Source organism: Bombina bombina, chromosome 5 (genome assembly GCF_027579735.1).
Source record: "Bombina bombina isolate aBomBom1 chromosome 5, aBomBom1.pri, whole genome shotgun sequence".
Classification (NCBI taxonomy): Eukaryota; Metazoa; Chordata; class Amphibia; order Anura; family Bombinatoridae; genus Bombina; species Bombina bombina.
In genome coordinates this window covers 730610978-730638701 of record NC_069503.1, presented here as the reverse complement: position 1 = coordinate 730638701, position 27724 = coordinate 730610978, and the positions used below count along the sequence as shown (strand labels likewise).

Here is a 27724-nt window from a genome sequence, read left to right as displayed (position 1 = left end):
ACCAAGTTTAAATGATCAGAATTTCAAATAGACAAAATAGATTTTGTTTGTATGGTTTACTCCTTGAAATGTGTGTTTTACGCAGACTTGTCAACACTGAAACATATTTCATAGTGAGCCCTAAATTCCATATTAAAAAAATGGAAATGCTGTCAGTTTTTAGAACTGGACTGAAATAACCAAAGATGCCCATAACTACACTTCCTCTGATATATGATCATAAACACTCATAGCAACATTATAGCTAACCAGCCATTCTGCATGAGCACCCTCCTGTACCTACACATGCCTATGTTCACCTGTGCACAACAAACATACCCTGTAGCGAGGCCTGTAAAAAAGGAGGCATATTATTAGTGTATTCCTGTCGGACATGTGTGTACAAACCCGACAGGAGTACACTAATTTGTTATGTGCGCTAACCCGGCATGAGTTATCTTGAGGTGCGTTATGTATTTATTAAATATAAAATATTAAAAAAAAGTAATGTAAATAATTATTATGGATGTACTAAAATATTCTAAAAATTATATAGAAAAAAACAGGTAGAAAACCCTTTATCCAAGCTGCTTGGGACCGAAAACAGGTTTGTATTTCAGAATAGTTTGGATTTTGGAATACTGTATTCATATCTATTAAAATGGGACAGTTTGGAGAGGGGATGGAATAAAGTATAAGCAACAATATTTTGTAATTTAGGCAATATTTACATATCATAATACAGCTTATACGTGTAACCTAAAGGTAGTTTTTATATAATTTTAATACTTTTGCATACATAGTACAATAAAAAAATTTTTTTAATTCATATAAAATTTCAGAATAAGTTTGAATTTTAGAATTCCGGAATGGTGATATGTACCTGTATATTTCTATTTTACAGTACCTATAATTATTAAAAAAAAATTAATAGATTTTTCAATAGTTTATGTTTAATATTTACATAATGCACTTTAAGATAACTAAAGCACAAAACCACATTATGCATATTTTACATTCCTACATTCTTCACATAGAATTTTTTTATTTTATTTTCAAATATATATTTCTATATGTATGTATATGTATGTATATGTGTGTGTGTGTGTGTGTGTGTATATATATATATATATATATATATATATATATATATATATATATATATATATATATATATATATATATAATAATAATGTAAACTATATATCAATACCTTTTTTATATCTATATGAATAGATATATAGGTATAGCTGTAGAATTAGAGAAGAACAAAGGGGCGCCTCATGTGTAGATCCACCAGACAGGTCAAGAAAAATAATATGCAAAGTTAGCCAAATGGGTACTCACATTTTGTTAGAGAACCCTTGTGTGCTAGTAGAAACAGGCTGATATACTTTTGGGCGTATCAGCTCACCCACTCAGGGATTTCCAAACCAGAATGTTCTAAAATGCAAGGAAAGTACTACATGTGCACATCAACCAGATCAATATGGCGATGGTATGTAAATGTCAAATGGGTACTTGGCTGCATGTGTGTGCAGGGCCGGTGCTAGGATTTTTGGCCACACAGGCGAGGATACATTTTGACCCCCCCCCCCCCGAATTACATACCATCCCATTGCTAGTTAAAGGGATATGAAACCCTAATTTTTATATCATGATTCAGATAGACCATGATATTTTAAGCAACATTCTAATGAACTCCTATTATCAATTTTCTTTGTTCTCTTGGTATCTGTATTTGAAAAGCGGAATGTAAGCTTAGGAGCCAGCCCAATTTAGGTTCAGCACCTGGGTAGAGCTTGCTGATTGGTGGCTAAATTCAAATCAAACAGTGGTAGTGCTAAATAGCAAATCAGACAGTGATCGTGCTGCATAGCAAATCACACAGTGGTACTACATCTATATCTACACATCTATAATATAAACACTGAAATGATATTCAACCCTGGTCTAAATTAAATCAAAATAAGTGCTTGATATAGTAAAATTAAATAATACAGGAATTCTAATCCGATATATATATATATATATATGTGTGTATGTGTATATATATATATATATATATATATATGTATATATATATATATATATATATATATATATATATATATATATATATATATATATATATATATATATATATATATATATATATATATAGCCAGACAACCATATGATTCCCCCAAAACATCTCTGAGTCAGACAGTCATATATGTTCTCAATCTATTCCATAAACACATCATGATAGCCCTGCTCACTGAGCTATATGGTGGCTATTTGCTCTCATGGGAATAATAACAAGTAGTAGACAGGTAAGGTAATCAATTCAACTCAGCTCTTGTAGCTAAGCTGCAGCCTGCTTTGTAGCTGCTTACCCCCAAAATAAGTAACGCTAATGGTGCTTACCATCTCCAGTTGCGGGCGGCCCTGCTGCTGAGTCCTAGCTATCATAAGCGTGGTGTGCTCCTCTGCGCTGTGTGATGCCGGACCGGTAAAACAAGTGCTATGCGCATAGCCGCAATGTCTTCACTCTAGAGGAACTTCGGAAGTCCTTAGCCCATACAGAAATGGCGGTGAGCGTGCCACCAGGACGCTCCTCCTCATGCCAACAATATGAGTCTGACTAAATAGTGTAAATTTGTCCCCATAGCAGCGGCCCGATAGTCACACTGGGACTAACCGCTAAAACCCCACGCTGGCTCCCAGTTTCCTGTCTGAAACTTTAAATCCCTCGCTGACGCCTGCAGGTCTCAAGTATCCAGGACTGGAGTTTAGATGCGCCTGGGTGGGTCTTTGTGCCGGGCGGGCGGTATTGGTTGTTGGTCGCAATGGTCGGGACCGTGGTGTGTACCATGCGCTGCGTGCACTATTACCCGTCCCAATAAAAAATCAGGCTGCTCCGCCTCTAAATTGCGCCCCCTGCCTGGGGCACCCTAAGGCGGTTGCCTTACTTGCCTTATACCAAACGCCGGCCCTGTGTGTGTGTATATATATACAGTATATATATATATATATATGTATGTGTGTGTGTGTGTGTGTGTGTGTGTGTGTATGTATGTGTGTATATATATATATATATATATATATATATATACATACATACATACATAAACATATAACAGGATTTAAGCAGCTCTCATTCCTATTGGCTAATTTGAATGAATAAGTTTATCTGGAAAGGGAAAAGACATGGGTTATCCCTTAAAAAGCTATATATACCAGTAGAACAGGGTGGATTTGCTTTTCCAGATATAAAGTGGTATAATATTACAATATTAGCTCGCTTTACAGTTGATTGGATCACTAAAAAGAACCACCTTACGAATCTCCAAATCGAAGAGAACATGGTCTCCCCATTTACATTAAAAGCCATTATTCATTGCCCTATATCTCAACTCCCAATAACGGTAAGAAACCTTATGGTAATCCGCAATGCGGTTATTGCATGGCAAAGGCTATGCTTAGCTCTTGATATAAACTGTTATTTCTCTTCTCTTCTACCTATATGAGGTAATCCGCTCTTCTTACCAGGGGTAGATTCTGGTATATTTAGCTCCTGGGAACAAAAAGGTCTGATTATATGTAAGCCAATGCTTAGAGAGATCACATATAATTAGAACCTTTGAATCCCTAGCACAGGAATATAATATCCCTAAAAATAACTTCTATGTATATCTACAACTTAGGCACTATATTTCTGATTATGCAGGATCAACTCTAGAGATAAGTCAATTCGGGAAACTTAGAGATTACATCAAGTTGTATGGAAACGGAATATATTCTATTTCATTATTGTATTAAGATCTTGCTGGCCAAACAAGGTCAATTAGCTTAAAATATACTGTTAACTAAATGGAGGCCCTTTTTTCAAGATATAACAGTAGAAAATATACAGAGTATTAATTGGGCTAATACAGAGTATTAATTGGGCTAAAGAGGCTCCAGTATCCTGTTCTTGGAAAGAATCGCATATTAAATTAAATAATGATGTCTATGCGCCTAAAAAATTATTTAAATGGCAGGATAGTGAAATGAGTAATTGTCCTAAATGCAATGGCGCCCCAGCGGATATACTGCACTGTATGTCGTATTGTCCAAAAATAAAACAATTCTGGCTTAAGGTAAATTATTGGCTGAATATGATACTTGATCCTAGAGTTACACTACAAACATCCCACATCTTTTTGTTGTTGTCATGGTCCTACAAAATATTTTAAATTATTCAATACGGCTATAATGATCGGCCGTATATTAATTTTACAGAACTGGGAAAAAAAGGTTGCACCATCCATAGCCATCTTTAAACAAGCAATTTATTTGCAAATTATTTTCAAACAATTTAATATCGCCACATCATCTGTTAAACAGATTCAAGCGTACTTGCATTAATGGCTGGAAATAATTCTGGCATTAAACATTCAATTTAATCTTAGAAGACAATTTCACAAGACTGACAATTTTGCGTCCCTAATTTTAATAAATGTAGACTCTGTGCTTGCTGGTGGATAGGCGACAGGTTCTGCCCTTTTTGTTTGTTTTTGGGTTTTTTTTCTCTCCTTTGTTTTTTTGTTGTTTTTTTTGTTGTTGTTGTTTTTGTTTTGTTTAACTAAATTACACCTAGATTACGAGTTCTGCGTTGGATAATAAGCAGCGTTAGGACCCCCTAACGCTGCTTTTTAAAGCTAACGCTGGTATTACGAGTCTGACAGGTACAGGCTCACCGCTCACTTTTTTTCCTCGACTCGAGGCTACCGCAAATCCCCTTACGTCAATTGCGTATCCTATCTATTCTATGGGATTTGCCTAACGCTGGTATTACGAGTCTTGGAGAAAGTGAGCGGTAGAGCCTCTATCTCCAAGACTCCAACCGCAAAAAAAAGTCAGTAGTTAAGAGTTTTTGGGCTAACGCCGGAACATAAAGCTCTTAACTACAGTGCTAAAAGTACACTAAAACCCATAAACTACCTATTAACCCCTAAACCGAGGCCCCCCCCACATCGCAAACCCTATAATAAAAATATTTAACCCCTAATCTTCCGACCGGACACCGCCACCACCTACATTATAGCTAACAATTATTAACCCCTAATCTGCCGTTGGGGGCGGCAGATTAGGGGTTAATAATTGTAGGTAGTTGGCGGCAATGTTAGGGAGGGCAGATTAGGGGTTAATAAAATTTATTATAGTGTTTGCGAGGTGGGAGTGCGGCGGTTTAGGAGTTAATACTTTTATTATAGTGGCGGCGATGTCCGGTCGGCAGATTAGGGGTTAATAAGTGTAGGTAGGTGGCGGCGACACCGGAGGAAGCGGTCTAGACGACCGGGAAACGCGTTGTGAAAGTACTTGTTTTTAATAAACATTGTTTTTAACTTTTTCTAACATCACGGCTGGAGTGAATCCTTACATGTTATTCCCCTGGAGAGTCTTATAGTCACGCTGTTAACCTGTTTACATCTTGTCGGGTTACCGACACTGGAGGACGGCTATACCTGTGGAGGGAACTGCAAGACCAGGAGCCACAGGGATCATAGGTGACACTGACTCACAGGAGAGGTGCTGCATCAAGAGGATTAACCTGTGTGACGAGAGAGCAGCTACCTGGACAGCTGTTAATGCTCCAGAAGGCTTTTGTAGCACTTATCAAGTGCTATACTTCTTGTAAGTACGTTTATCATTTGGCGTGGGGATTCACATTTATATACTGATACACACTATGTTGGCGCCTTCTTCTTTATCTTCCTATGTACAGGTGGCGGCGACGTTGGGGGGGGGGGGGACAGATTAGGGTTTAATAAATATAATATAGGTGTCGGCGATGTTAGGGACACCAGATTAGGGGTTCATAGCTATAATGCAGGTTGCGGCGGTGTCCGGAGCGGCAGATTAGGGCTTAATAATATAATGTAGGTGTCAGCGATAGCGGGGGCGGCAGATTAGGGGTTAATAAGTGTAAGATTAGGGGTGTTTAGACTCGGGGTTCATGTTAGGGTGTTAGGTGCAGACATAAAATTAATTTCCCCATAGGAAACAATGGGGTGTAGGATAAGTGGAAATTATGAGTTTTGGTTAAGATACTCATTTCAGATTAAGTATGCTATGAATCTCCTTTCTTAGGAACACAGTATGTATTGTTATGTTATCACAAAAATTATACTGGGTATGTATCTCCTCCTGAATTAAGATGTATTATTGTATAACATATCCTGTTTCTGTTTACGCTTTTTTTTTCCTCTTGAGACTACTACTACAATATATATTTCTTTCTAATGACTTGGTGAGTCCACGGATCATCTAATTACTATTGGGAATATCACTCCTGCCCAGCAGGAGGCGGCAAAGAGCACCACAGTAAATTTGTTAAATATCTCCTCCCTTCCCTCCAACCCCAGTCATTCTCTTTGCCTACGTTAGAGCAAGGAAGTGGTAAAGTTTGGTGTTGGAAAGAAGATTCTTCAAGCAAGATTTTATTATTTTTCAAGCAGTGCAAGATTGTTCTGCTTTGTCCTAGGGTGTAGCCGTAGTCCATATCAGTCTCTTCAGTAGAGCAGTGGTGGCTTTCAAACAATGGGAAATTGTGGGGTACAATCCTCAGTGCGCCTCCCATGTATTTAATGCTGCCCTATTCGTGCAAGCCTGAGTAATATTACTCAGTCTTGTTTTTATCCACAGGTCCATGTGAGGGAACTGGCCTTCTCAAACCTAGTAAGCTGCCGTGCTACCTGGCAGAAATTTAAAGGTAAGTGCTAACTTTATTTTTTCTGGGACATATTGCAGAAAATTAAAGGATGGCACTATACAATTTAATTGTGGGACAAGAGACATTCTCCTATTGCTTGGGGGATCATTTTATTATGGGCAGCAATAGCAGGCACTGGGGACATGGAGCTATGGCTCAGAGGTGGTGTTTTTATTATTACTTTACTCCCTGCGGCTTTGGTAATACTTTTAGCCGATTGGGAGGTTATCTTTAACGCCCACAATGGGCGGGGCTAGCTGAAGCGGCTTTCTGTTGTGCGCCTTTTTCCCCTTAATTTCCTGTGTTACGGAGCAGAGTTATAGCTGCGTCACGGACACTAGCTGAATAAGTTACCGGTCTCCACTTTCAGAAAGATAGCAGTTGAGTCCGGATTTTCTAGCAGGATAATCACTCCGTTTTCAGGCAGGCAGGTAAGCACTTCAGCAGAGCTAAGCTGAGGTGTAGAAGTTGTCTGGAGTGGTTTTTGTGCTACTTTATATTTTTATTGCTGAAAAAATAAAGCAGTTTCGTTTTAAAATTTAAAGGAGCAGTAACTTTTTTTTTTGGGGGGGGGGGTGTTTTCTAAACAAAATATCAGTTTTGTTTATCTATTTATCCTGTTTATTGGTGACTAAAGATGGACCAAGAGGCCCTGCAAGATGTTACATGTACTTTGTTTTAATGCTAATGTGGAACCACCAATCCCTTTCTGTTCCTCATGTATTGAGAGAACTTTACATTACAGGGATAGACTTTTTCCTGAGCCAACATTGTCTAAGGCGGATGCTGTTCAGGAGTCTTCTGAAAATGTTCAAGATATGCCGCAGCTTTCTCCTCAAGCCTCCCAAAATGTATTGTCCATACAACCAGTGCCCTGTGTGCTTCCTCTATTACTCCTTCTGGAGTTACCTTGCAAGACATCGCTTCCCTAATGTCCTCAGCGGTATCTGATGCTTGTTGTCTGCTTTTCCCATGCTGCAGGGAAAGCGCAAGAGGAAATGTAAACAATCGGTGAGTAAGGTTGCTGACACAGTAGTGGCTATTCCGAATGCCCCTTCCCAGAAATCTGAGGAGAAAGATACTTCGGTAGCATCTGAGGGTGAAATCTCAGACAGTGTAATTCCTTTGGCTGATACGGAAGTTGTTTCTTTCAGGTTTAAGCTCGAACACCTCCGTTTGTTACTTAAGGAGGTTTTAGCTACCCTGGACGACTCCAACTCTACTGTCATAGTCAATCTTAAGAAGTCTAGTAAACTAAACAAGTATTTTGATATACCTTCCATGGTGGAGGTTTTTCCTGTACCAGATCGAGCTACAGAGATAATTGCTAGGGAATGGGAGAGACCGGGTATCCCTTTTTCCCCATCCCCCTATATTTAAGAAGATGTTTCCTATAGCAGACTCTATCAGGGAGTCTTGGCAGATGGTACCCAAGGTGGAAGGGGCAATTTCCACGCTTGCTAAGAGGACCACTATTCCCATAGAGGATAGTTGTTCCTTCAAGGATCCTATGGACAAGAAATTAGAGGAGTTACTCAAGAAAATGTATGTACACCAGGGTTTACAATGGCAACCTGCAGTGGGTATTGCAACAGCATACTGGTTTGATGCGTTGTCTGATTCTATTTGGACAGTCACTCCCTTCGAAGAGATCCAGGATAGGATCAAGGCCCTTATGTTGGCCAATTCTTTTATTACGGATGCCTCCCTACAGGTTATTAAACTAGGAGCAAAAATTTCTGGTTTTGCCGTATTGGCTCGCAGGGCCTTATGGTTGAAGTCCTGGTCTGCGGACGTGTCATCTAAGTCTAAGCTTTTGGCGATCCCTTACAAGGGAAAGACCTTGTTTGGGCCGGGTCTGGCTGAGATCATTTCCGACATTACGGGAGGAAAAGGTAATTTCCTCCCTCAGGATAAGAGGAACAAGCAGAAGGGACGTCAGAGTAATTTTCGTTTCTTTCGAAACTTCAAGGGTAAGCCTTCCTCTCCCTCTACAAAACAAGAACAATCCAAGTCTTCCTGGAGGTCCAACCAGTCGTGGAACAAGGGAAAGCAAGCTAAGAAGCCAGTCAATGACTCTAAGTCAGCATGAAGGGTCTGCCCCCGATCCGGGACCGGATCTTGTGGGGGGCAGACTATCCTCCTTCGCTTGGGTTTAGGATGTTCAGGATCCCTAGGCGGTGGACATCGTGTCCCAGGGGTACAAACTAGAGTTTAAAACTGTTCCTTCCAGGGGCAGGTTTCTTCTCTCAAGATTAGCTGTAGACCAGATAAAAAGAGAGGCGTTCTTACACTGTGTTCAAGATCTTTCTGACCTGGGAGTGATAGTGCCTGTTCCAATGCAGGATCAGGGTATGGGATTTTACTCCAATCTGTTCGTGGTTCCCAAAAAAGAGGGAACCTTCAGACCAATTTTAGATCTCAAAAGTCTAAACAAGTTCCTCAGAGTGCCGTCCTTCAAGATGGAAACTATTTATTCAATTCTTCTCTTGGTTCAAGAAGGTCAATTTATGACAACGGTAGATTTAAAGGACGCGTACCTGCATGTTCCCATCCACAGGGACCATCACAAGTTTCTGAGGTTTGCATTTCTAGACAAACACTTCCAGTTTGTGGCTCTTCCATTCGGCCTTGCCACATCTCTCAGAATTTTCTCAAAGGTTCTGGGATCCCTGTTGGCGGTGCTCCGATTGCGGGGCATTGCAGTGGCGCCTTATCTGGATGACATTCTGGTTCAGGTGCCATCCTTTCATCAAGCAAGATCCCACACAGAAATGTTGTTATCTTTCCTTCGATCTCCCGGATGGAAGGTGGATTTGGAAAAGATCTCCTTAGTTCCAACTACAAGGGTAATTTTCTTGGGAACCATAATAGATTCCTTTATCAATGAAAAGCCTTTCGATTCTTGTCTAGCGCTTCAGTCCTCTCTTCGGCCATCAGTGGCTCAATGCATGGAGGTAATCGGTCTGATGGTAGCAGCCATGGTCATCATGCCGTTTGCCCGTTTCTACCTCAGACCTCTGCAGTTATGCATGCTCGGGCAGTGGAACGGAGATTATGTAGATCTGTCTTCACGAATACATCTAGAGCAGGAGACAAGGGATTCTCTTCTTTGGTGGTTGTCTCAGGAACATCTCTCCCAGGGAACCTGCTTTCGCAGACCCACCTGGGTGATTGTGACAACGGACGCCAGCCTACTGGGATGGGGAGCAGTCTGGGGCTCTCTAAAGGCTCAGGAGACATGGACTCATTTGGAGTCTGTTTTACCCATAAACATTCTGGAGCTGAGAGCAATCTTCAATGCTCTTCTGGCTTGGCCTCAGATAATTCAGTGGGCGGAGTCCCACAACTGCTGCCTGTCAGCGATCCACATCCCAGGAGTGGACAACTGGGAGGCGAATTTTCTGAGCAGACAGACCTTTCACCCGGGGGGAGTGGGAACTCCATCCGGAAGTGTTTTCCAGCTTGATTCTCAAATGGGGACAGCCGGAGCTGGATCTCATGGCATCTCGGCAGAATGCCAAGCTTCCGATGTACGGGTCAAGGGATCCTCAGGCGGTACTGATAGACGCTCTGGCGGTAACTTGGAATTTCAGCCTTGCATACCTATTTCCCCCGTTCACTCTCCTCCCTCGAGTCATTGCTCGAATCAAACAGGAGAGCGTGTCGGTGATCCTCATTGCACCGGCGTGGCCTCGCAGGATCTGGTATGCAGACCTGGTGGAGATGTCATCTCTTCCACCTTGGAGGCTTCCATTGAGAAAGGACCTTCTACTTCAAGGGCCCTTCCTTCATCCAAATTTAGTTTCTCTGAAGCTGACTGCTTGGAGATTGAAAGCTTAATTTTATCTAAGCGTGGATTTTCAGAGTCGGTCATTTAAGACCATGATTCAGGCTCGTAAGCCTGTGACTAGAAAGAGTTACCATAAGATATGACGGAAATATCTGCATTGGTGTGAATCCAAAGGCTACTCTTGGAGTAGAGTTCGGATTCCTAGAATTTTGTCTTTTCTCCAAGAGGTTTTGGAGAAGGGTTTATCGGCAAGTTCCCTAAAGGGTCAAATATTTGCCTTATCTATTTTGTTACATAAACGTCTGGCGGATGTACCAGACGTGCAATCGTTCTGTCAGGCCTTGGTTAGAATCAGGCCTGTGTTTAAACCGGTTACTCCTCCTTGGAGTCTTAATCCAGTTCTTACAGTTCTTCAACAGGCTCCATTTGAGCCTATGCATTCCTTAGATATTAAGTTGTTATCTTGGAAGGAAAAAATTATATATATATATATATATATATATATATATATATATATATATATATATATATATATATATATATATATATATATATATATATATATATATATATATATAAAGAATGAGCCAATAGGAATGAGAGTAGCTGCTTAAATCCTATTGGCTGTTCAAATCAGCCAATAGAATTTAAGCAGCTCTAATTCCTATTGGCTGATTTTAATTTTTCAGCCAATAGGAATGCAACGGTACCCCAATATAAAAGGGGGGTACTTTGCATTGAATCCTCAGTGTGCGGCGGATGATCACATGAAGAGGACTTCCACGTCGGACTGATGGACCTCTGCCTGGAACTCCGCCTCCGCGCATTGACCACTCTGCATCCACAGGGATGAAGAAGATGCTGGTCCCGCGATGGATGAAGATGGAGACGCCTGGATGAAGAAGCTTCGCTGCTGATATGAAGATCTTTTGCCGGACTTCGGCAACAGTGAGTACTAATTTTGGGGTTAGTGTTAGTTGTTTTTTTGGGGTGTTTTTTTTTTTTTTTTTAGATTAGGCCTTTTTTATTTTAATGGGCTGAAAAAGAGCTGAATGCCCCTTTAAGGGCAATGCCCATACAAAGGGGTGTAGATTAGTTGTTTTTTTTTAAGTTAGGTTTTCTTTTACAAGATATGACGAGTCCACGGATTTCATCCTTACTTATGGGATTACGCCTCCTGGTCAGCAGGAGGAGGCAAAGAGCACCACAGCAGAGCTGTATATATAGCTCCTCCCTTCCCTCCCACTCCAGTCATTCTCTTTGCCTGTGTTAGTGATAGGAAGAGGTAAAGTGAGGTGTTAGTTTAGATTCTTCAATCAAGAGTTTTTTATTTTTCAAATGGTGCCAAAGTGTACTATTTTATTACTGGGCAGCTTCTGGAAGATCCAATTATGCTTGGGAACTTGTGGGATTTTAGTCTCACTGTTCCTCCCTTATTGGTGCTGCCTGGATGTGGACTTAGTGAATTTGCCTAAGACCCTTCATTATTCACAGGACCTCAGGAGGAAGAGTAGACCTCTTGACACTGAGTATTTTCATGCTGTTCCTCAGCATGGAGGTAAGTCCAGTCTTTTTATTTCTGGGGCTTGAAAGCAGATACTCGGAACTGACTGTACTATTATTGCGGTTTATGGGCCTTGGTAAGGAGGGTATCCCTGTGCAAATATGTGAATGTCATATGCTGCATGATAAAGATGACAACATACATATTAATATTTCCTCCAGACAGTCCGGCATTTCAATAATTTTAGCCAGGAGCGCTGGGTGGTTTCTATAGTGCTCAGATGTGAGAGTGCTGTTGCGGGCATAACTTTGTTTATTTTTGTGAGGCTGACGCTGGGGAATAGACTGTTAGACAGGTGTATGTTACTTAAGTTTTTCAGTACTTGACGTTACTATGCCTTTATTTTTCCCGGGCTCTGTGTAATCGTTTCCGCCCACGAAGGTTGGGACTTGAGTTTGCGCGTTTGTCATGCAGTTACGCAGCTGTCGAGTCCCGGTGAACAAGTGCTTGGAAACAAGAGTGTGCGTACAGCCCCTAAGTCCGCTTGTCACGATATTTACAAGCGGTCTTAGGCACGCTGATAAGAGAATAGCAGTGGTCACACGGTGGCAGGTAGGAGCCGCAGCGGAGCTGTGGCGGGGTGACTGTGAGTAACGGTGTGATTCTAATAAGGGCCCCATGTGAGTGGTGCGAGGTATACATTGACCGCACTTGAAGACTAAAATATCTCAATTGCTTGATTTAATTTTGAGTATAATAATAAGCGTTGGCAAAATTTTAAAGACACAGTACTCTATTTTTGCTGAACTTTCTGTTCTGATTGTTTATCAGGGATTTACCACGTTTGTACTTTGCATCTGCTACAATGGAGGACATTGAGCAAAGTACATGTCCCATGTGTTTAGATGCCGTTGTGGAACCCCCTGTTATACTTTGTGATACTTGTGTTGAGAGAGCCTTACAATGTAAAGAAAAAATATTTTTTAATAAAGATATGTCTAAGGAAGGTGCTCAGACTGATGAGATTCAGGGTATGCCGCAACTTTCTCCCCAAGCGTCACAGCCTTTAACACCCGCTCAAGCGACGCCATGTTCTTCATCGGCGTCTGCTTCTTTCACTTTGCAGGATATGGCTGCAGTTATGTCATCTACTCTCACAGAAGTGTTATCTAAGTTGCCAATATTACAGGGCAAACGCAGCAGGACAGAAACCCATATGGTTCCTGCGACTTCTGATGCTTTGATGGCTATCTCCGATGTACCCTCCCAGGGATCTGAATTGGGGGGTAGGGAGACCCTTTCTGAGGGGGAACTGTCTAACTCAGCGAGTGCGTTGCCCCAGACAGATTCGAATGTCACGTACTTCAGATTTAAACTTTAACATCTCTGCCTGTTACTGCGGGAGGTTTTGATGACTCTGGACGACTGTGACTCTATTGTGGTACCTCCAGAGAAATTGTAAGATGGATAAATACTTAGAAATTCCTTCTTACTCTGATGTTTTTACGGTTCCTAAAAGAATGACGGAAATTGTTACACGGGAATGGGAAAGACTGGGTATTCCGTTCTCGCCTTCCCCTATTTTTAAGAAGATGTACCCTATAGCTGACACCATTCGGGACTCTTGGCAAACGATCCCAAAGGTGGAGGGAGCTATTTCTACCCTGGCTAAACATACGACTATCCCTATTGAGGACAGTTGTGCATTCAAAGACCCTAAGAAGCTTTTTGTTCACTAGGGATATTTATTACAACCGACGGCCTGCATTGTACCAGTCACAACTGCAGCTGCCTTTTGGTTTGACGCCTTAGATGAGTCTCTTAAGACTGAGACTTCTTTAGAGGAGATAATGACAGAATTAAGGCCCTTAAAGGATTACTTTCTGTTATAATTTTTAAGATAAACAACTAACATATTAAAGTTAATAAACATTAATTAAAACCTACTGACCTATATTTTCTCCAAAACGAAGTTTCATAACGTTCTAAAAGTTATATCTTTTATTCGCCGATGATGTCACGTTATCCTGCCCACTATTTTCAGCACTGAGTGTTCAAAATACTTAAACCAATAACTTTGTGTTTAAAGCGCCATTTTGAAACCTAGGTATTGTAAACGGATTGGTACAGAGCAAAGGATACCCACGGAGTGGGTTTGGAAAACAATTAAATTTTCAGACAAGGTTTCTGCTATATGGTAGAGATATGTTAATGAAATGCTATTGATAAAAAGCATATTTGGGGTAGTTAGTTAGTAACAGGCATAGAAAATATTTACTTACAGTGGCCCTTTAAGTTGGCTAAATCTTTTGTCACAGATGCCGCGTTTCAGATGGCCAAATTGGCGGCTAAGAATGCCGGATTCTCCATTTTAGCGCATAGAGCCTTATGGTTAAAATCTTGGTCTGCGGATGTGTCCTCTAAATCCAAGCTTTTGACTATTCCCTTTAAGGGAAAGACCCTCTTCGGTCTGATTTGAAATAAATCATTTCTGACATTACGGGAGGTAAGGGTCAGCTACTCCCTCAAGACAAAACTTCTAAGCAAAGGGGACGACAGAGTAATTTTCGTTCCTTTCGTAATTTCAAGGGAGTCCCCCCTTCCTCTGCCGCTAAACAGGAAGGGAACTTTTTTCAAGCCAAAGCCGTCTGGAGACCTAACCAGGCTTGGAACAAGGGTAAACAACCCAAGAAGCCCGCTGCTGCTCCCAAGACAGCATGAAGGGGCGGCCCCTGATCCGGGACCGGATCTAGTAGGGGGCAGACTTTCTCTCTTCGTCCAGGCTTGGATAAGAGACGTTCAGGATCCCTGGACTCTGGAAATCGTGTCTCAGGGATATCAGCTGCAGTTCAAAAATTCCTTCCCAAGGGGAAGGTTTATTCTTTCACCATTGTCTGTAGACCAGTTAAAAAGAGAGGCGTTCTTACATTGTGTAAAAGACCTCTCCACTATGGGAGTAATTTGTCCCGTCCCCATACAGGAACAGGGGCAGGGGTTTTACTCAGATCTTTTTGTGCTTCCCAAAAAAGAGGGAACGTTCCGACCCATTCTAGATCTCAAGAGTCTAAACAAGTTTCTCAGAGTTCCATCTTTCCGGACAATCCTTCCATTGATCCAGGAGGGTCAATATATGACTACTGTGGACTTAAAGGATGCATATCTTCATATTCCTATCCACAGAGATCATCACTAGTTCCTGAGGTTTGCCTTCCTGGACAAACATTTTCAGTTTGTGGCCCTTCCCTTCGGGTTGGCCATGGCACCCAGGATCTTCACGAAGGTTCTAGGGTCTCTGCTGGCGGTTTTCAGACCGCGGGGCATTGCAGTGGCACCTTATCTGGACAATATTCTGATCCAGGCGTCCTTTTATCAACTGGCAAAGTCTCATACCAACATTGTTCTATCCTTTCTAAGAACTCACGGGTGGAAGGTGAATCTAGAAAAGAGTTCACTAATTCCACAGACAAGGGTTCCTTTCCTGGAAACTCTAATAGACTCGGTATCCATGAAAATGTTTTTGACGGAAGTCAGAAAGTTAAAGATTCTGAATACATGCCGAACCCTTCAGTCCAATCCTCGGCCATCAGTGGCTCAGTGCATGGAGGTAATTAGATTGATAGTGGCGGCAATGGACATCATTCCGTTTGCTCGTTTTCATCTCAGACCTCTACAACTGAGCATGCTCAGGCAGTGGAATGGAGATTATGCAAATTTGTCTCCTCAGATAGATCTGGATCAGGAGACAAGAGACTCTCTTCTTTAGTGGTTGTCGCCGGATCATCTGTCCCAAGGGACGTGCTTCCGTAGACCCTCATGGGTGATAGTGACAACGGATGCCAGTCTACTAGGTTGGGGTGCAGTCTGGGATTCAATGAAGGCTCAGGGGGTGTGGACTCGGTCGGAGTCCCTACTTCCAATCAATATTCTTAAATTGAGAGCAATATTCAATGCGCTTCAGGCTTGGCCTCAGTTGGCGTCGGCCAAATTAATCCGGTTTCAGTCGGACAACATTACGACTGTGGCTTACATCAATCATCAGGGAGGAACAAGGAGTTCCTTAGCGATGATAGAAGTATCCAAGATAATTTGGTGGGCGGAGGCTCTTTCTTGTTATCTGTCAGCAATCTACATCCCAGGAGTGGAAAACTGGGAGGCGGATTTTTTGAGCAGACAGACGTTTCATACAGGGGAAGGGGAGCTCCATCTTTGCCACCCTGATTCTCAGGTGGGGCAGACCGGAATTGGATCTGATGGCGTCTCGTCAGAATGCCAAGCTCCCAAGATACGGATCCAGGTCCAGGGATCCTCAGGCCGAACTGATAGATGACTTGGCAGTGCCTTGGTCATTCAACCTAGCTTATGTGTTTCCACCGTTTGCTCTCCTTCCCCGGGTGATTGCGCGAATCAAACAGGAGAGGGCTTCGGTGATTCTAATCGCTCCTGCGTGGCCTCGCAGGACCTGGTATGCCGATCTGGTGGACATGTCTTCTCTGCCGCCGTGGAAGCTTCCATTGAGGCAGGACCTTCTCATTCAGGGACCCTTCCATCATCCGAATCTAATTTCTCTGCAGCTGACTGCTTGGAGATTGAACGCTTGATTTTATCTAAGCGAGGGTTCTCTGAATCGGTCATTGATACCTTGATTCAGGCACGGAAGCCTGTTACTAGAAAGATTTATCATAAGATATGGCGTAAATATCTTTATTGGTGCGAATCCAAGGGCTACTCATGGAGTAGGGTTAAGATTCCAAGGATTTTATCTTTTCTCCAAGAAGGATTGGAGAAAGGGTTGTCAGCAAGTTCCTTTAAAGGGACAGATTTCTGCTTTGTCTATTTTGCTACACAAGCGTCTGGCAGATGTTCCAGATGTTCAATCTTTTTGTCAGGCCTTGACTAGAATCCGGCCTGTGTTTAGATCAATTACTCCTCCTTGGAGTTTGAATTTAGTTCTTAATGTTCTTCAAGGGGTTCCGTTTGAACCTATGCATTCCATAGATATTAAGTTGTTATCTTGGAAAGTTTTATTTTTAGTTGCTATTTCTTCTGCTCGCAGAGTTTCTGAGCTTTCGGCATTACAATGTGATTCTCCTTATCTTATTTTCCATTCTGATAAGGTGGTGTTGCGTACCAAACCTGGTTTTCTTCCTAAGGTTGTTTCTAACAAAAATATTAATCAGGAAATTGTTGTTCCTTCCTTGTGTCCTAATCCTTCTTCTAAGAAGGAGCGTCTGTTACATAATTTGGACGTAGTCCGTGCCTTGAAGTTCTACTTACAGGCGACTAAGGATTTTCGTCAATCATCTTCATTATTTGTTGTTTTTGCTGGGAATCGTAGGGGTCAGAAAGCTACGGCTACCTCTCTTTCTTTCTGGCTGAAGAGTATCATCCGTTTTGCATATGAGACTGCTGGATGGCAGCCTCCTGAAAGAATTACAGCTCATTCTACTAGGGCTGTGGCTTCCTCATGGGCATTTAAAAATTATGCTTCTGTTGAGCAGATTTGCAAGGCTGCAACTTGGTCGTCTCTTCACACTTTTTCCAAATTTTCCAAATTTGATACTTTTGCCTCATCTGAGGCTGGTTTTGGGAGAAAGGTTCTTCAAGCAGTGGTGCCTTCCGTTTAGGTTCCTGTCTTGTCTCTCCCTTTTATCCGTGTCCTATAGCTTTGGTATTGTATCCCATAAGTAAGGATGAAATCCGTGGACTCGTCATATCTTGTAAAAGAAAAGGAAATTTATGCTTACCTGATAAATGTATTTCTTTTACGATATGACGAGTCCACGGCCCACCCTGTCATTTTCTAAGACAGGTCTTTATTTTTGTTAAGCTTCAGTAACCTCTGCACCTTGGCTTTTCCTTTCTCTTCCTAACTTCAGTCGAATGTCTGGAGTGGGAGGGAAGGGAGGAGCTATATATACAGCTCTGCTGTGGTGCTCTTTGCCGCCTCCTGCTGACCAGGAGGCGTAATCCCATAAGTAAGGATGAAATCCGTGGACTTGTCATATCGTAAAAGAAATAAATTTATCAGGTAAGCATAAATTTCCTTCTTTTTTTTTAATTTTGTGGGTTGGGGGGGTTGTAATGTTAGGGGATGTTTGTTGTAATTTTGTTAGCAAAAGAGCTGTAAACAAAAAGCCCTTTTAATTGGGTATTAGAATAGGAATTATTTTTTAATATTTTGGATAATTTTGTTTATTTTTGTTGTTTTTTTTTGTAATGGGATTTTTTTTATTTTTTGGTGGGTGTTTTTTATTTTGTGGGTTTGGGGGGTGGGGGTTTGTAATGTTACGGGGTGTTTGTTTTTTGTTTTTTTTTGCATAGGAGCTGTTAACTTTAGGAAAATGCTATACAAAAGGCCCTTTTAAGGGCCCTTGGTAGTTTATTATAGATTAGGGTTCTTTTACTTTAGGTTGTTTTTTTTTTGTTTGTTTTTTTTTTTTTTAAACTGGGTATTAGAATAGGAAGAATTTCTTATTTTTTTGGATAATTTTGTTTGTTATTCTTTGTAATGGTAGTTTTTTTATTTTTTGTAATTTTAGTGTTTATTATTTTTTGTAATTGTAGTTTTAATTTTTTAGTAATCTTATTTTTTATTTTTAGTAATGTTAGGTTTTATTAGTGTAAGCTTAGGTTTTATTTTTATTTCACAGGTAAGTTTGTATTTTTTTTTTTATATAAATAATGTTTGTATTGAGGTTTGAACAATACAAAGAGTAATAAGCACCAAGTATGCACAATACAATACAGATATCTGCCAACAAGTTAGGAATTAAACATCTCTAAAGAAAGATATACAAGTGAGGCCTCGGTTTACGAATTTAATTCGTTCTCCGGGTCGTTTTGTATTGCGAAAAATTCGTAAACCGAAACACGGTTTCCCATAGGAATGCATTGAAAATCAATTAATGTGTTCCGGAGGTCCGAAAAAATTCAAATAAAGTGTCCAAAAAATGCTCCAAAAGGCTTAACAACTTGCTGCAAATGGCTCCAATGTCTCCAAAAGGCTCCACAACTTGCTGCAAATGGCTCCAAAAGGCTTAACAACTTGCTGCAAATGGCTCCAAAAGGCTCAACAACTTGCTGCAAAATGGCTCCAAAACCTCTCCAACACCTCCACACTGGTACCCAAACTTCATTAATTCAATCATACTTGAGTATGCAGGGGGCACAGGGGCCACTGGTTTCGTATTGCGAAAAATATTCGTAAACCGAGGGGGGCAAACTGGCATTTTGTTTCGTATTGCGAGTCGTGCGTAAACCGGGGCCTCACTGTACATTATGTCATACTAACATGCCCATCAAAATATTATAGGCTTCTGTAGAGCCTCAAGTTACACATACACCTAATGCAAGAAGTTACAAAATGTGCAGAATTAGGAAAATGTTTAAGGTGCAAACTAATAAAACCTCTTATTTTGTCCTCTAAGATATTATAGGCCACTCTTGGTCCTCACGTCACCTAGGTACACAATGTGAGGGATTAAATAGAATGATTTTTATTCTGGCCTCCTAACCATATAGAGGCTTCTCTTGGGCCTTATGCAGCTATGTACTGAACATAGGAGGTTTATATAATTGCAACAGCTAGTGTTTAGGATAGGGCAGAGACTCCCTAACTCTGCATAGGTTTGCGGGTTTTAGTTACCCCTATCCGCATAATTTCCATGTAAGGGGGGGTTACATATATGAAAGTTACAACAGATGCTATTACAGTAGATAATACTTTTAATTTATATGGGCCACTTTTTTGGACCTCTAGGCTATAAAAACGCTTCAATAATAGATAACATGTAGTTAGGGATACGGTAATTCCATAATAAGCTTCACTTAGTCTTCCACCACCTTAAACAAACTAAGGCCTCTCTTGGCTTTTAACATATCACAACAGCTATAGGAGGTTATCTGACAGTATATTAACTATTTTTAAACCTTCCGAGAAGGTATAATTTTATGCAGCATGAAATCTATTATATGCAATATATCCCTATAACAAGTAACACATTTGCAGTGCTTTTAAGCCGCAAAAGTATGGGGAGAGGAGAGGGGGGCGGGCAAGAGCCTTTATGCAACTTCTCTTGTGATGATGAAAACCTGATAACATGCAGGGTAGCTGGACAGATAGCTCAGCATGCTAATGCACTGTGTCTGAGCTCTGTAGCAACTTTGAGGGTTGCAGGTTTGATCCCCGGCGAGGTCCACTCAGTCTTTCATCCTTCCGAGGTCGATAAAATAAGCAGTGCCTTGAGACCTTTATGGGTGATTAGCTGCGCTTTACAAGTTTCCAATACATACATAACATGCAGGGTAAAACAGCATATAGAATAATGTCATTATTACAATATGGAGCTAAGTATTAAAATCAGTCGCGCCCTTGCACAATATTCCCAACCAAGGAAGTAGAGTTATTGGACTCCTGATAAGTGCTCCTAAACAATTAATTACTATATAGTAAAACAGTATGAGTAATAGTTAGGTTCCATGAGAACATATCAAAATAGAGAACAGAGTACCCAGTTATCGTAGCTTATTGTTCTAATGTTAAAAGTTAGGGGGCATAAAATGAAAGTTCCCCTTAAAGGGACATTAAACCCATTTTTTTTCTTTCATGAATCAGATAGAGAATACAATTTTAAACAACTATCCAATTTACTTCTATTATCTAATTTGCTTCATGTTTTAGATATCCTTTGTTGAAGAAAGAGCAATGAACATGGGAGAGCAAATCACAGGAGGCATCTATGTGCAGCAACCAGCAGCACCTGAGCCTATCTAGATATGCTTTTCAGCTAAGAATATCAAGAGAATGAAGCAAATTAGATAATAGAGGTAAATTAGAAAATTGTTTAAAACTGCATGCTATTTCTAAATCATGAAAGAAAAAAAATTGGGTTTCATGTCCCTTTAACTAACTGTTTAGTTCCCCACAATTGATCCAGGGAGCAAGCAATATATTACTGGCTACTAACAAGAGGAAGTATTGCTCCAAAGTAGTACATGCAATCTGGGAAATATAGAAAGACTTGTATAAGTGCTATACCATAACCACATAGAATGACTGCATGCAAGGGGCCAGCAACATCACTAAACAAACTTAGTCTGAGCCCATATACTACAGCCCCTACAGTGATCAATAATATACATCCCGTACATCTGCGTTAGTAGAGCAGGAGACACAGGACTATCACACAATTAGGCAGAGGGGAGGAAGCAACAAAATACAGAATAACAGTAATAAGCTCCTTTTTGCGAAAGCTATATAGAGCAGCTATTATCAAGCTGGGGAGAAGCAATATCACAGTTCTAAGGGACAAGTCTGCCATTATGTCCCCAGTTTCAGGCGCACAGAAGAGGTGGGCTACACAACATGTATAGCAAAATCATGCCCAACATTTACCCCTTGCCTCTACACCAAAATACCATCTCCTTGTACACAAAAGCAGGTAATATGTTTCTCTGGCTTTGTGGTGTGAACAGAGCGCTCAAGACACCAGTGTCGCACTCATGGGAGCCGGCCGCACTCCCAGGCACAATCGCACGGACGTTGCGCCACTGCTCCCCACAAAGTAAGGTTGCATTCCCCCCAGGGTGAGGAAGACCGGTCTCTCCATCTGCATCTGTGGGAAAATTGAGGAAGTCCAAATCCCCTTCTAGTATGGCTGATGTAGGGGAATCTGACTTGGCTTTCTGCAGCTCTCGCTCCATATTCACCCCCTCCTCCAATCCAGACTCAAAGGGAGACTGCGAGGGCAGCAAAGTAGGCAACGGCACTACTTGCTGTTGTGTGAGGTCACTCACGTCTGGTGTTATTTTTGCCACTGCCATGTTGTGTAATGTATTGTAGGCCAGGCCATCTCTCGATTGTGACGCAGCAAGGATCTTATCAATCCTCTCAGCAAATCTCCTTTCATAATCCGCCATCAGGTCCTGGAAAACAGCTTCCAGATTCTACATGGCTAAAATGTACTTCCACAAAGCCAGGGTATGGCTCTTGACCTCAATTATAGACTAGTCAGATGGCACTGTCTCCCTCTGTCCGCCACCAGTTCTCTTGACCGCGTGGCCGGCAATTGTTGGACTATCCAACACACTTTATTTGCAGAGACCAAGTGCTGAGAGGAATGAGGTGATTTTAAGTACGGGAAATATGGGTAAATTTGTATTAATTTTGCGTTTTCAACAGAGCTCTGCTAAAAGATGTCCGCTCTCTCCAGCTGCTGGCTCCGCCCTCCCCAACTTTGTATTTATTTTAACTAGGTAGTTAGTACATAGTTATATTGAAGCTATCTTAGGTTTTATTTTTATTTCACAGGTAAGTTTGTATTTATTTTTAAATAGGCAGTTAATAATTGTAACTTTAATTTAGGTCTATTTTAATTATGTTAAAGTTAGGGGGTGTTAGGTTTAGGGGTTAATAGTTTAATTTATGTTGTTGGGATGTGGGGGCCAGCGGTTTAGTGGTTAATAGGTTTAGTTAGTGTTGGCGATGTTTGGGAATGGCGGTTTAGGGGTTAATAGGTTTAGTTAGTGTTGTCGATGTTGTGGTACTGCGGTTTAGGGGTTAATAGGTTTAGTTAGTGTTGGTGATGTTTGGGAATGGTGGTTAAGGGATTAATAGGTTTATTTAGTTAGTGTTGGCAATGTTTGGGAACGGCGGATTAGGGTTTACTAGGTTTAGTTAGTGTCGGCGATGTTGGAACTGCGGTTTAGGGGTTAATAGGTTTTGTTAGTGTCGGGGAACGGCAGTTTAGGGGTTAATAGGTCTATTTTGTGTCGGTGATGTGGGGGGGTGGTGGTTTAGGTAGTGCTGGCGATGTGGGGGTGACGGTGGTTTAGGGGTTAATAGCTATATTTAGTGTCAGCTATGTGGGTGGCGCCAGCGGTTTTAGATAGATTTGTTTTGCAATTGCCAGCATATTAGTTATGTTAAGTTAAATCGTTTTTTCGGATCCTTTTGTTTTTTGGGATCCATTATTTATTCATATGCATTAGTCTATTCTTAACTTCAGAATAGAATGCATATGAATAAAGAATGAATCTGAGAAAAACCATAATTTAATTTGCCGAAACTATTTTTTTTTTTTTTTTTTAAACTTAACTAAACTAATTTGCCGAAACTAAATTATTTATTTAACTAATGGAAATGAAACGAAACTAAATTTTTAGCGTTGCACATGTCTTTGTATTTGAAGGACATTAAAATGTGAAATATTTACAGTAAATAAACAGTAAAACACATTGTTAAATATAAAATTATTTATTATTTAGACACATTATAGCCCTTTGCAGTCAAATACATGTCCATATACTTTTTAATCCTTAAAAAATTATTCATAGAAATATAAATGCAAAATATTTAGTCCAGATAGTGTTTATGGCCCCAATGATCAAAAGTTCTGTGGGGTAGCGATATATTTAAAAGGGATCCAACGCGATAGAGTGAATGAAATATTCAAAAGTGTCGACATTACCTATTAAAGGCAGCATTGCAATGGGTAGCGATCCTGGCGAAATATTCCAAGCAGCATCAGCACCGACATTGGCGATGTAAAGTATGGTGAAGACATTACATAGGTGTAGGTGGTATTAGGGAGTTATCTGAGTGTTTTAGGTGAGTGTAGCTAAGACATGACGTAGGTGTAGACGGTATTAGGGAGTTAGATGGGCATTCCAGGGGGAGTATAGCTGGAGTATGATTTTAGTGTAGGCGTTCCAGGGGAAGTAATCTGTACTTTGATTGGGATACATTGCCAGCAGTGCGATCTATTCCAATCTCCAAAGTACAGGTTACAAGTAGGGTGTCAGCCATGTTTATCTCGCAAATGAAAAGGTATGAGGTCGGTAGTGTGGGTGTGGTTACAGTTAGGTCCCACAAGCATTATTTGAAGTGTTCCAATACAGAAACCGTGTGTGGTTTCAGTTACTCTTTGTCTCCATTGTGTAGGAACACTTCAAATATGCCCTCCCACCCACAGAAAGTGGCGAAGTCAACGATGTTGTGCTGACGTAGCGCTCCCCATTATATCCCATGGGAGAAACATTGCCACTTGCCAGCACTTCATGGGTCTGCCCCTTTAATTAGAATATATCAACAGACCAACAGCTGCAAGGCCAATGAGGCCAGAAAGGCAGTTTCTCGTCAGTCTGTCGATGTTTTGAATATCGGGGCCTATATGAGTGTAACGTTTTATTTTAATGTATTTATGTTGTGTTTGGTGCAACTTTTATTTTAACTTTAACCCTTTACACAAGGTCTTCAGTTGAGCTAACCCGATGTGTGTTAAATTGAATTGTACTCTAGTGAACGCATTTACTTTCAACTTGTAATATGCATGCAAAAGAACATGGGTACTATATTGCTAAATTTATTACGCCACTTGTAATCTAGCCCTTTATGGGAAATTACATTTACTGTCCATTTAATTCTTCATGCATGTGTATACATTATGTGCATACATATCCACAGCTAGCTTAACATACCACCAAGCACTTAATACAATTGCCCATTGATACGCACACAAATAAATTTACACTGCCAACCCAGCACACACAGACTATATGCACATACATACACACAGCCATCCATATACATATGCCAGAACACTGACATTTAAAGGGGCATGATACACAACACTTTTCTTTAATGGTTCAGATCGACAATACAATTTTTTTTTTTTTCCAATTTACTTATATTATCTAATTTGCTTAGTTTTCTTGTTATTCTTTGTTGAAAGAGATATTTGGATATGTAGCATGCACATGTCTGGAGCACTACATGACAGAAAATATTGCTGCTAATGTATATCATTCTTACAAAACTGCTGAGGGACAGTGAACACCAAACTGTTATTGTTTAAAAATATAAAACTACAAAAACATTAACATAATATAACAAATTTCAAAACGTGGAGCGGGAGACATCCTCTTGTTGAGCCCTCCACTCCAGGGAAGGGGTAACAGGCTGAGGGAGGGAGGGGGGGGGGGGGAGACCCACACCCCGGCACAGGCAACACAGGAGAGGTGTGAAAGTTTTGCAAGGTCTGCGTAGGGTCAGATTACTGGACTAGAAGTGGGGTGGAGGTGATACGGTCATACAATAGGAATAGAAGGGGTTGGACACCAGTTACCACAAAGATTTTCTTCCATCATAAATAGGGAGTTACGGAAAGGATACAGGATCCTATCTCTCACTTGTGGAGATAAATAAAGAAGGTAGGGTTCCCATTTACGAATAAAAGCTTTGATTCTCCTCTCCAGATCTCCCTGCACATCTGCCTGTTCTAAGAGTAGCTGTGTATGTATGGTGTGCAATAATTTCTGAAAGGGAGGAGCTCTATCGGACACCCAATATTGCAGGATTAACCTCCTGGCAAGGAGTATCACAGAATAAAGGAATTTCTGGCGCCCTGGTGCAACCTCAAAATCATGTAGAAAAATAATGTTGGATGGTGTTAAGTCAACCCTCTCAGTCAACACCTTCTGGAGCCAAAACTTTAGTTTGCCCAACAATTTAGTGAGTTTGGGACAATCCCAGGTGAGATGTGTAAGGTCTGGGGAGTCAAGGGAGCATTTAGAGCATTTATCTACTGCCTGCGGAACCATTTTAGCTCTTAGTTTTGGGAGAATGTATGCCTGGTGGAGTAGTTTGGTGTGGGCTTCTCTCGAGTATGCAGAGAGAGTGGCCATACGAACTTTTGAAAAACTTTCTGTCAAGTCTGGTAGGGTAATTGAGATGTTTCTTGTCTCCTGCCATTTGTTATAGATTGTCTGTAGGGTCGGTTGCTCTAGGTGTGCTGCTAATTCATTATAGATGTTGGTGATGGAGTGTGAGCCCTGTTGTGCAAAGCGGAACAGTTTATCTATGACGGAGTTTGTGATTTGGTTAGATGTGATGAGAGATTGAACATAATGTCTGCATTGAAAATAGGCAAACATAGTGTTAGGTGGGATACTGTAGGTTTCCTTTAAACTTTGAAACGAGTGGACCTGGAGTGTGAAATTGTTCAGCACTTGTGCAATGGAAGTCAGTCCCAAGGTTTGCCAAACGTGGAAGGCTCTGGTAGTGTAACCCGGGATAAACTCAGGGTTTCCTTGCAAAGGTAAATATTTAGACACCCCCTGGTTTATTTTCCAAAATCTACACATCCTGTGCCATGCCCTTAATGGGTCGCGAAACAGTATGCTTTGAGAGATGTGGGAGGGAAGGGACGCCAGCTTAGCGTGTGGCAAATAAGCCACATTGAGAGGTGCGATAATGTCAAATTCTACAGCAGGGGTGAAGTAGTCAGATCTGGTGAGCCACCCCATAACCAACTTGGCTAGCGTTGCCCAGTTATACCACAGTATGTTCGGGAATTTGAGGCCTCCCGCATCTAGTGACATTGACAGTTTAGATTTGCTAATCCTATGTTTCTTCTGGTTCCAAACAAAGGAAGCAAAAGCAGAAGAGATGGTTTGTGTGTCCCTGTTATGAAGTAATAGAGGAAGCATCTGCAATGGATATAAAATTTTTGGCAGAATAATCATTTTGAGTAGGTGGATTCTACCGTGGAGGGAGAGAGGGAGCCCCCTCCAACCTCTAATAAGATCTTGTGATTTAGCTATGGCTTATTACATTCTTTTTTATTTGCTTTTCGCAACAAGAGACTGCTAGTTCACGTGGGCCAAATTATTGTGCTCACGCCTGTGGAGTTGTTGCTGACACAGCACTAATTAACTAAAATGCAAGTCAATAGATAATAAATAAATAAATAGCCATGTGATCAGGGCACTGTCCAAAGAGGCTTAGATACAAGGTAATCACAAAGGTTAAAAGTATATTAATATAACCATGTTGACTGCGCAAAACTGGGGAATGGGTAATAAAGGGATTATCTATCTTTTTAAATAATGCAACTTTCCAATTTTTTTTATCATCAACTTTTAGATACAAGGTAATCACAGAGGTAAAAAGTGTATTAATTTAACTGTGTTGGTTATACATAACTGGGGGATGGGTAATAAAGGGATTATCTATCTTTTAAACAATAACATTTTCATGTAAACTGTCCCTTAAATGTCTCCCTTGTTTACGTTTTTTATTGTCAACTGCTTGCTCTGTTAATCTGTCAATTTATGTGATTGTGATGATAGCAGCATTACTCTACAGCTAATATTGTGAATTTGAGTTCTACTCTCTTACAAATGCGTTCACTTCTCAGTGCTTCCTTGTAACACTGACTCACTTGTGATTCTCACTGTTTACTTTTCAGGGCCACCATTTTATGTATCAGATGCTGATTTAGAGATGCTCCTGGGTAAGTTACTTCATGCTAATCTTTCTTCTGTTATGTGTGATCAGTCCACGGGTCATCATTACTTCTGGGATATAACTCCTCCCCAACAGGAAATGCAAGAGGATTCACCCAGCAGAGCTGCATATAGCTCCTCCCCTCTACGTCAGTCCCAGTCATTCTCTTGCACCCAACGACTAGATAGGATGTGTGAGAGGACTATGGTGATTATACTTAGTTTTTATGACTTCAATCAAAAGTTTGTTATTTTACAATAGCACCGGAGCGTGTTATTACTTCTCTGGCAGAGTTTGAGGAAGAATCTGCCAGAGTTTTTTTACTATGATTTTAACCGGAGTAGTTAAGATCATATTGCTGTTCTCGGCCATCTGAGGGAGGTAAAGGCTTCAGATCAGGGGACAGCGGGCAGATGAATCTGC

The 27724-nt window shown here is 40.9% G+C and overlaps 1 protein-coding gene across 4 annotated transcripts in view; it reads left to right on the top strand.

Moving 5' to 3' along the window:
- TPMT (thiopurine S-methyltransferase) overlaps positions 1-27724 on the top strand; it is a 100492-nt gene that overhangs the window by 69852 nt on the left and 2916 nt on the right. For all 4 annotated transcript variants that reach the window (XM_053714785.1, XM_053714786.1, XM_053714787.1 and 1 more), the window contains one exon: positions 27264-27308. In XM_053714785.1, coding sequence (XP_053570760.1) covers positions 27264-27308 — 45 coding nt within the window. The remainder of the gene's footprint in view (positions 1-27263; positions 27309-27724) is intronic.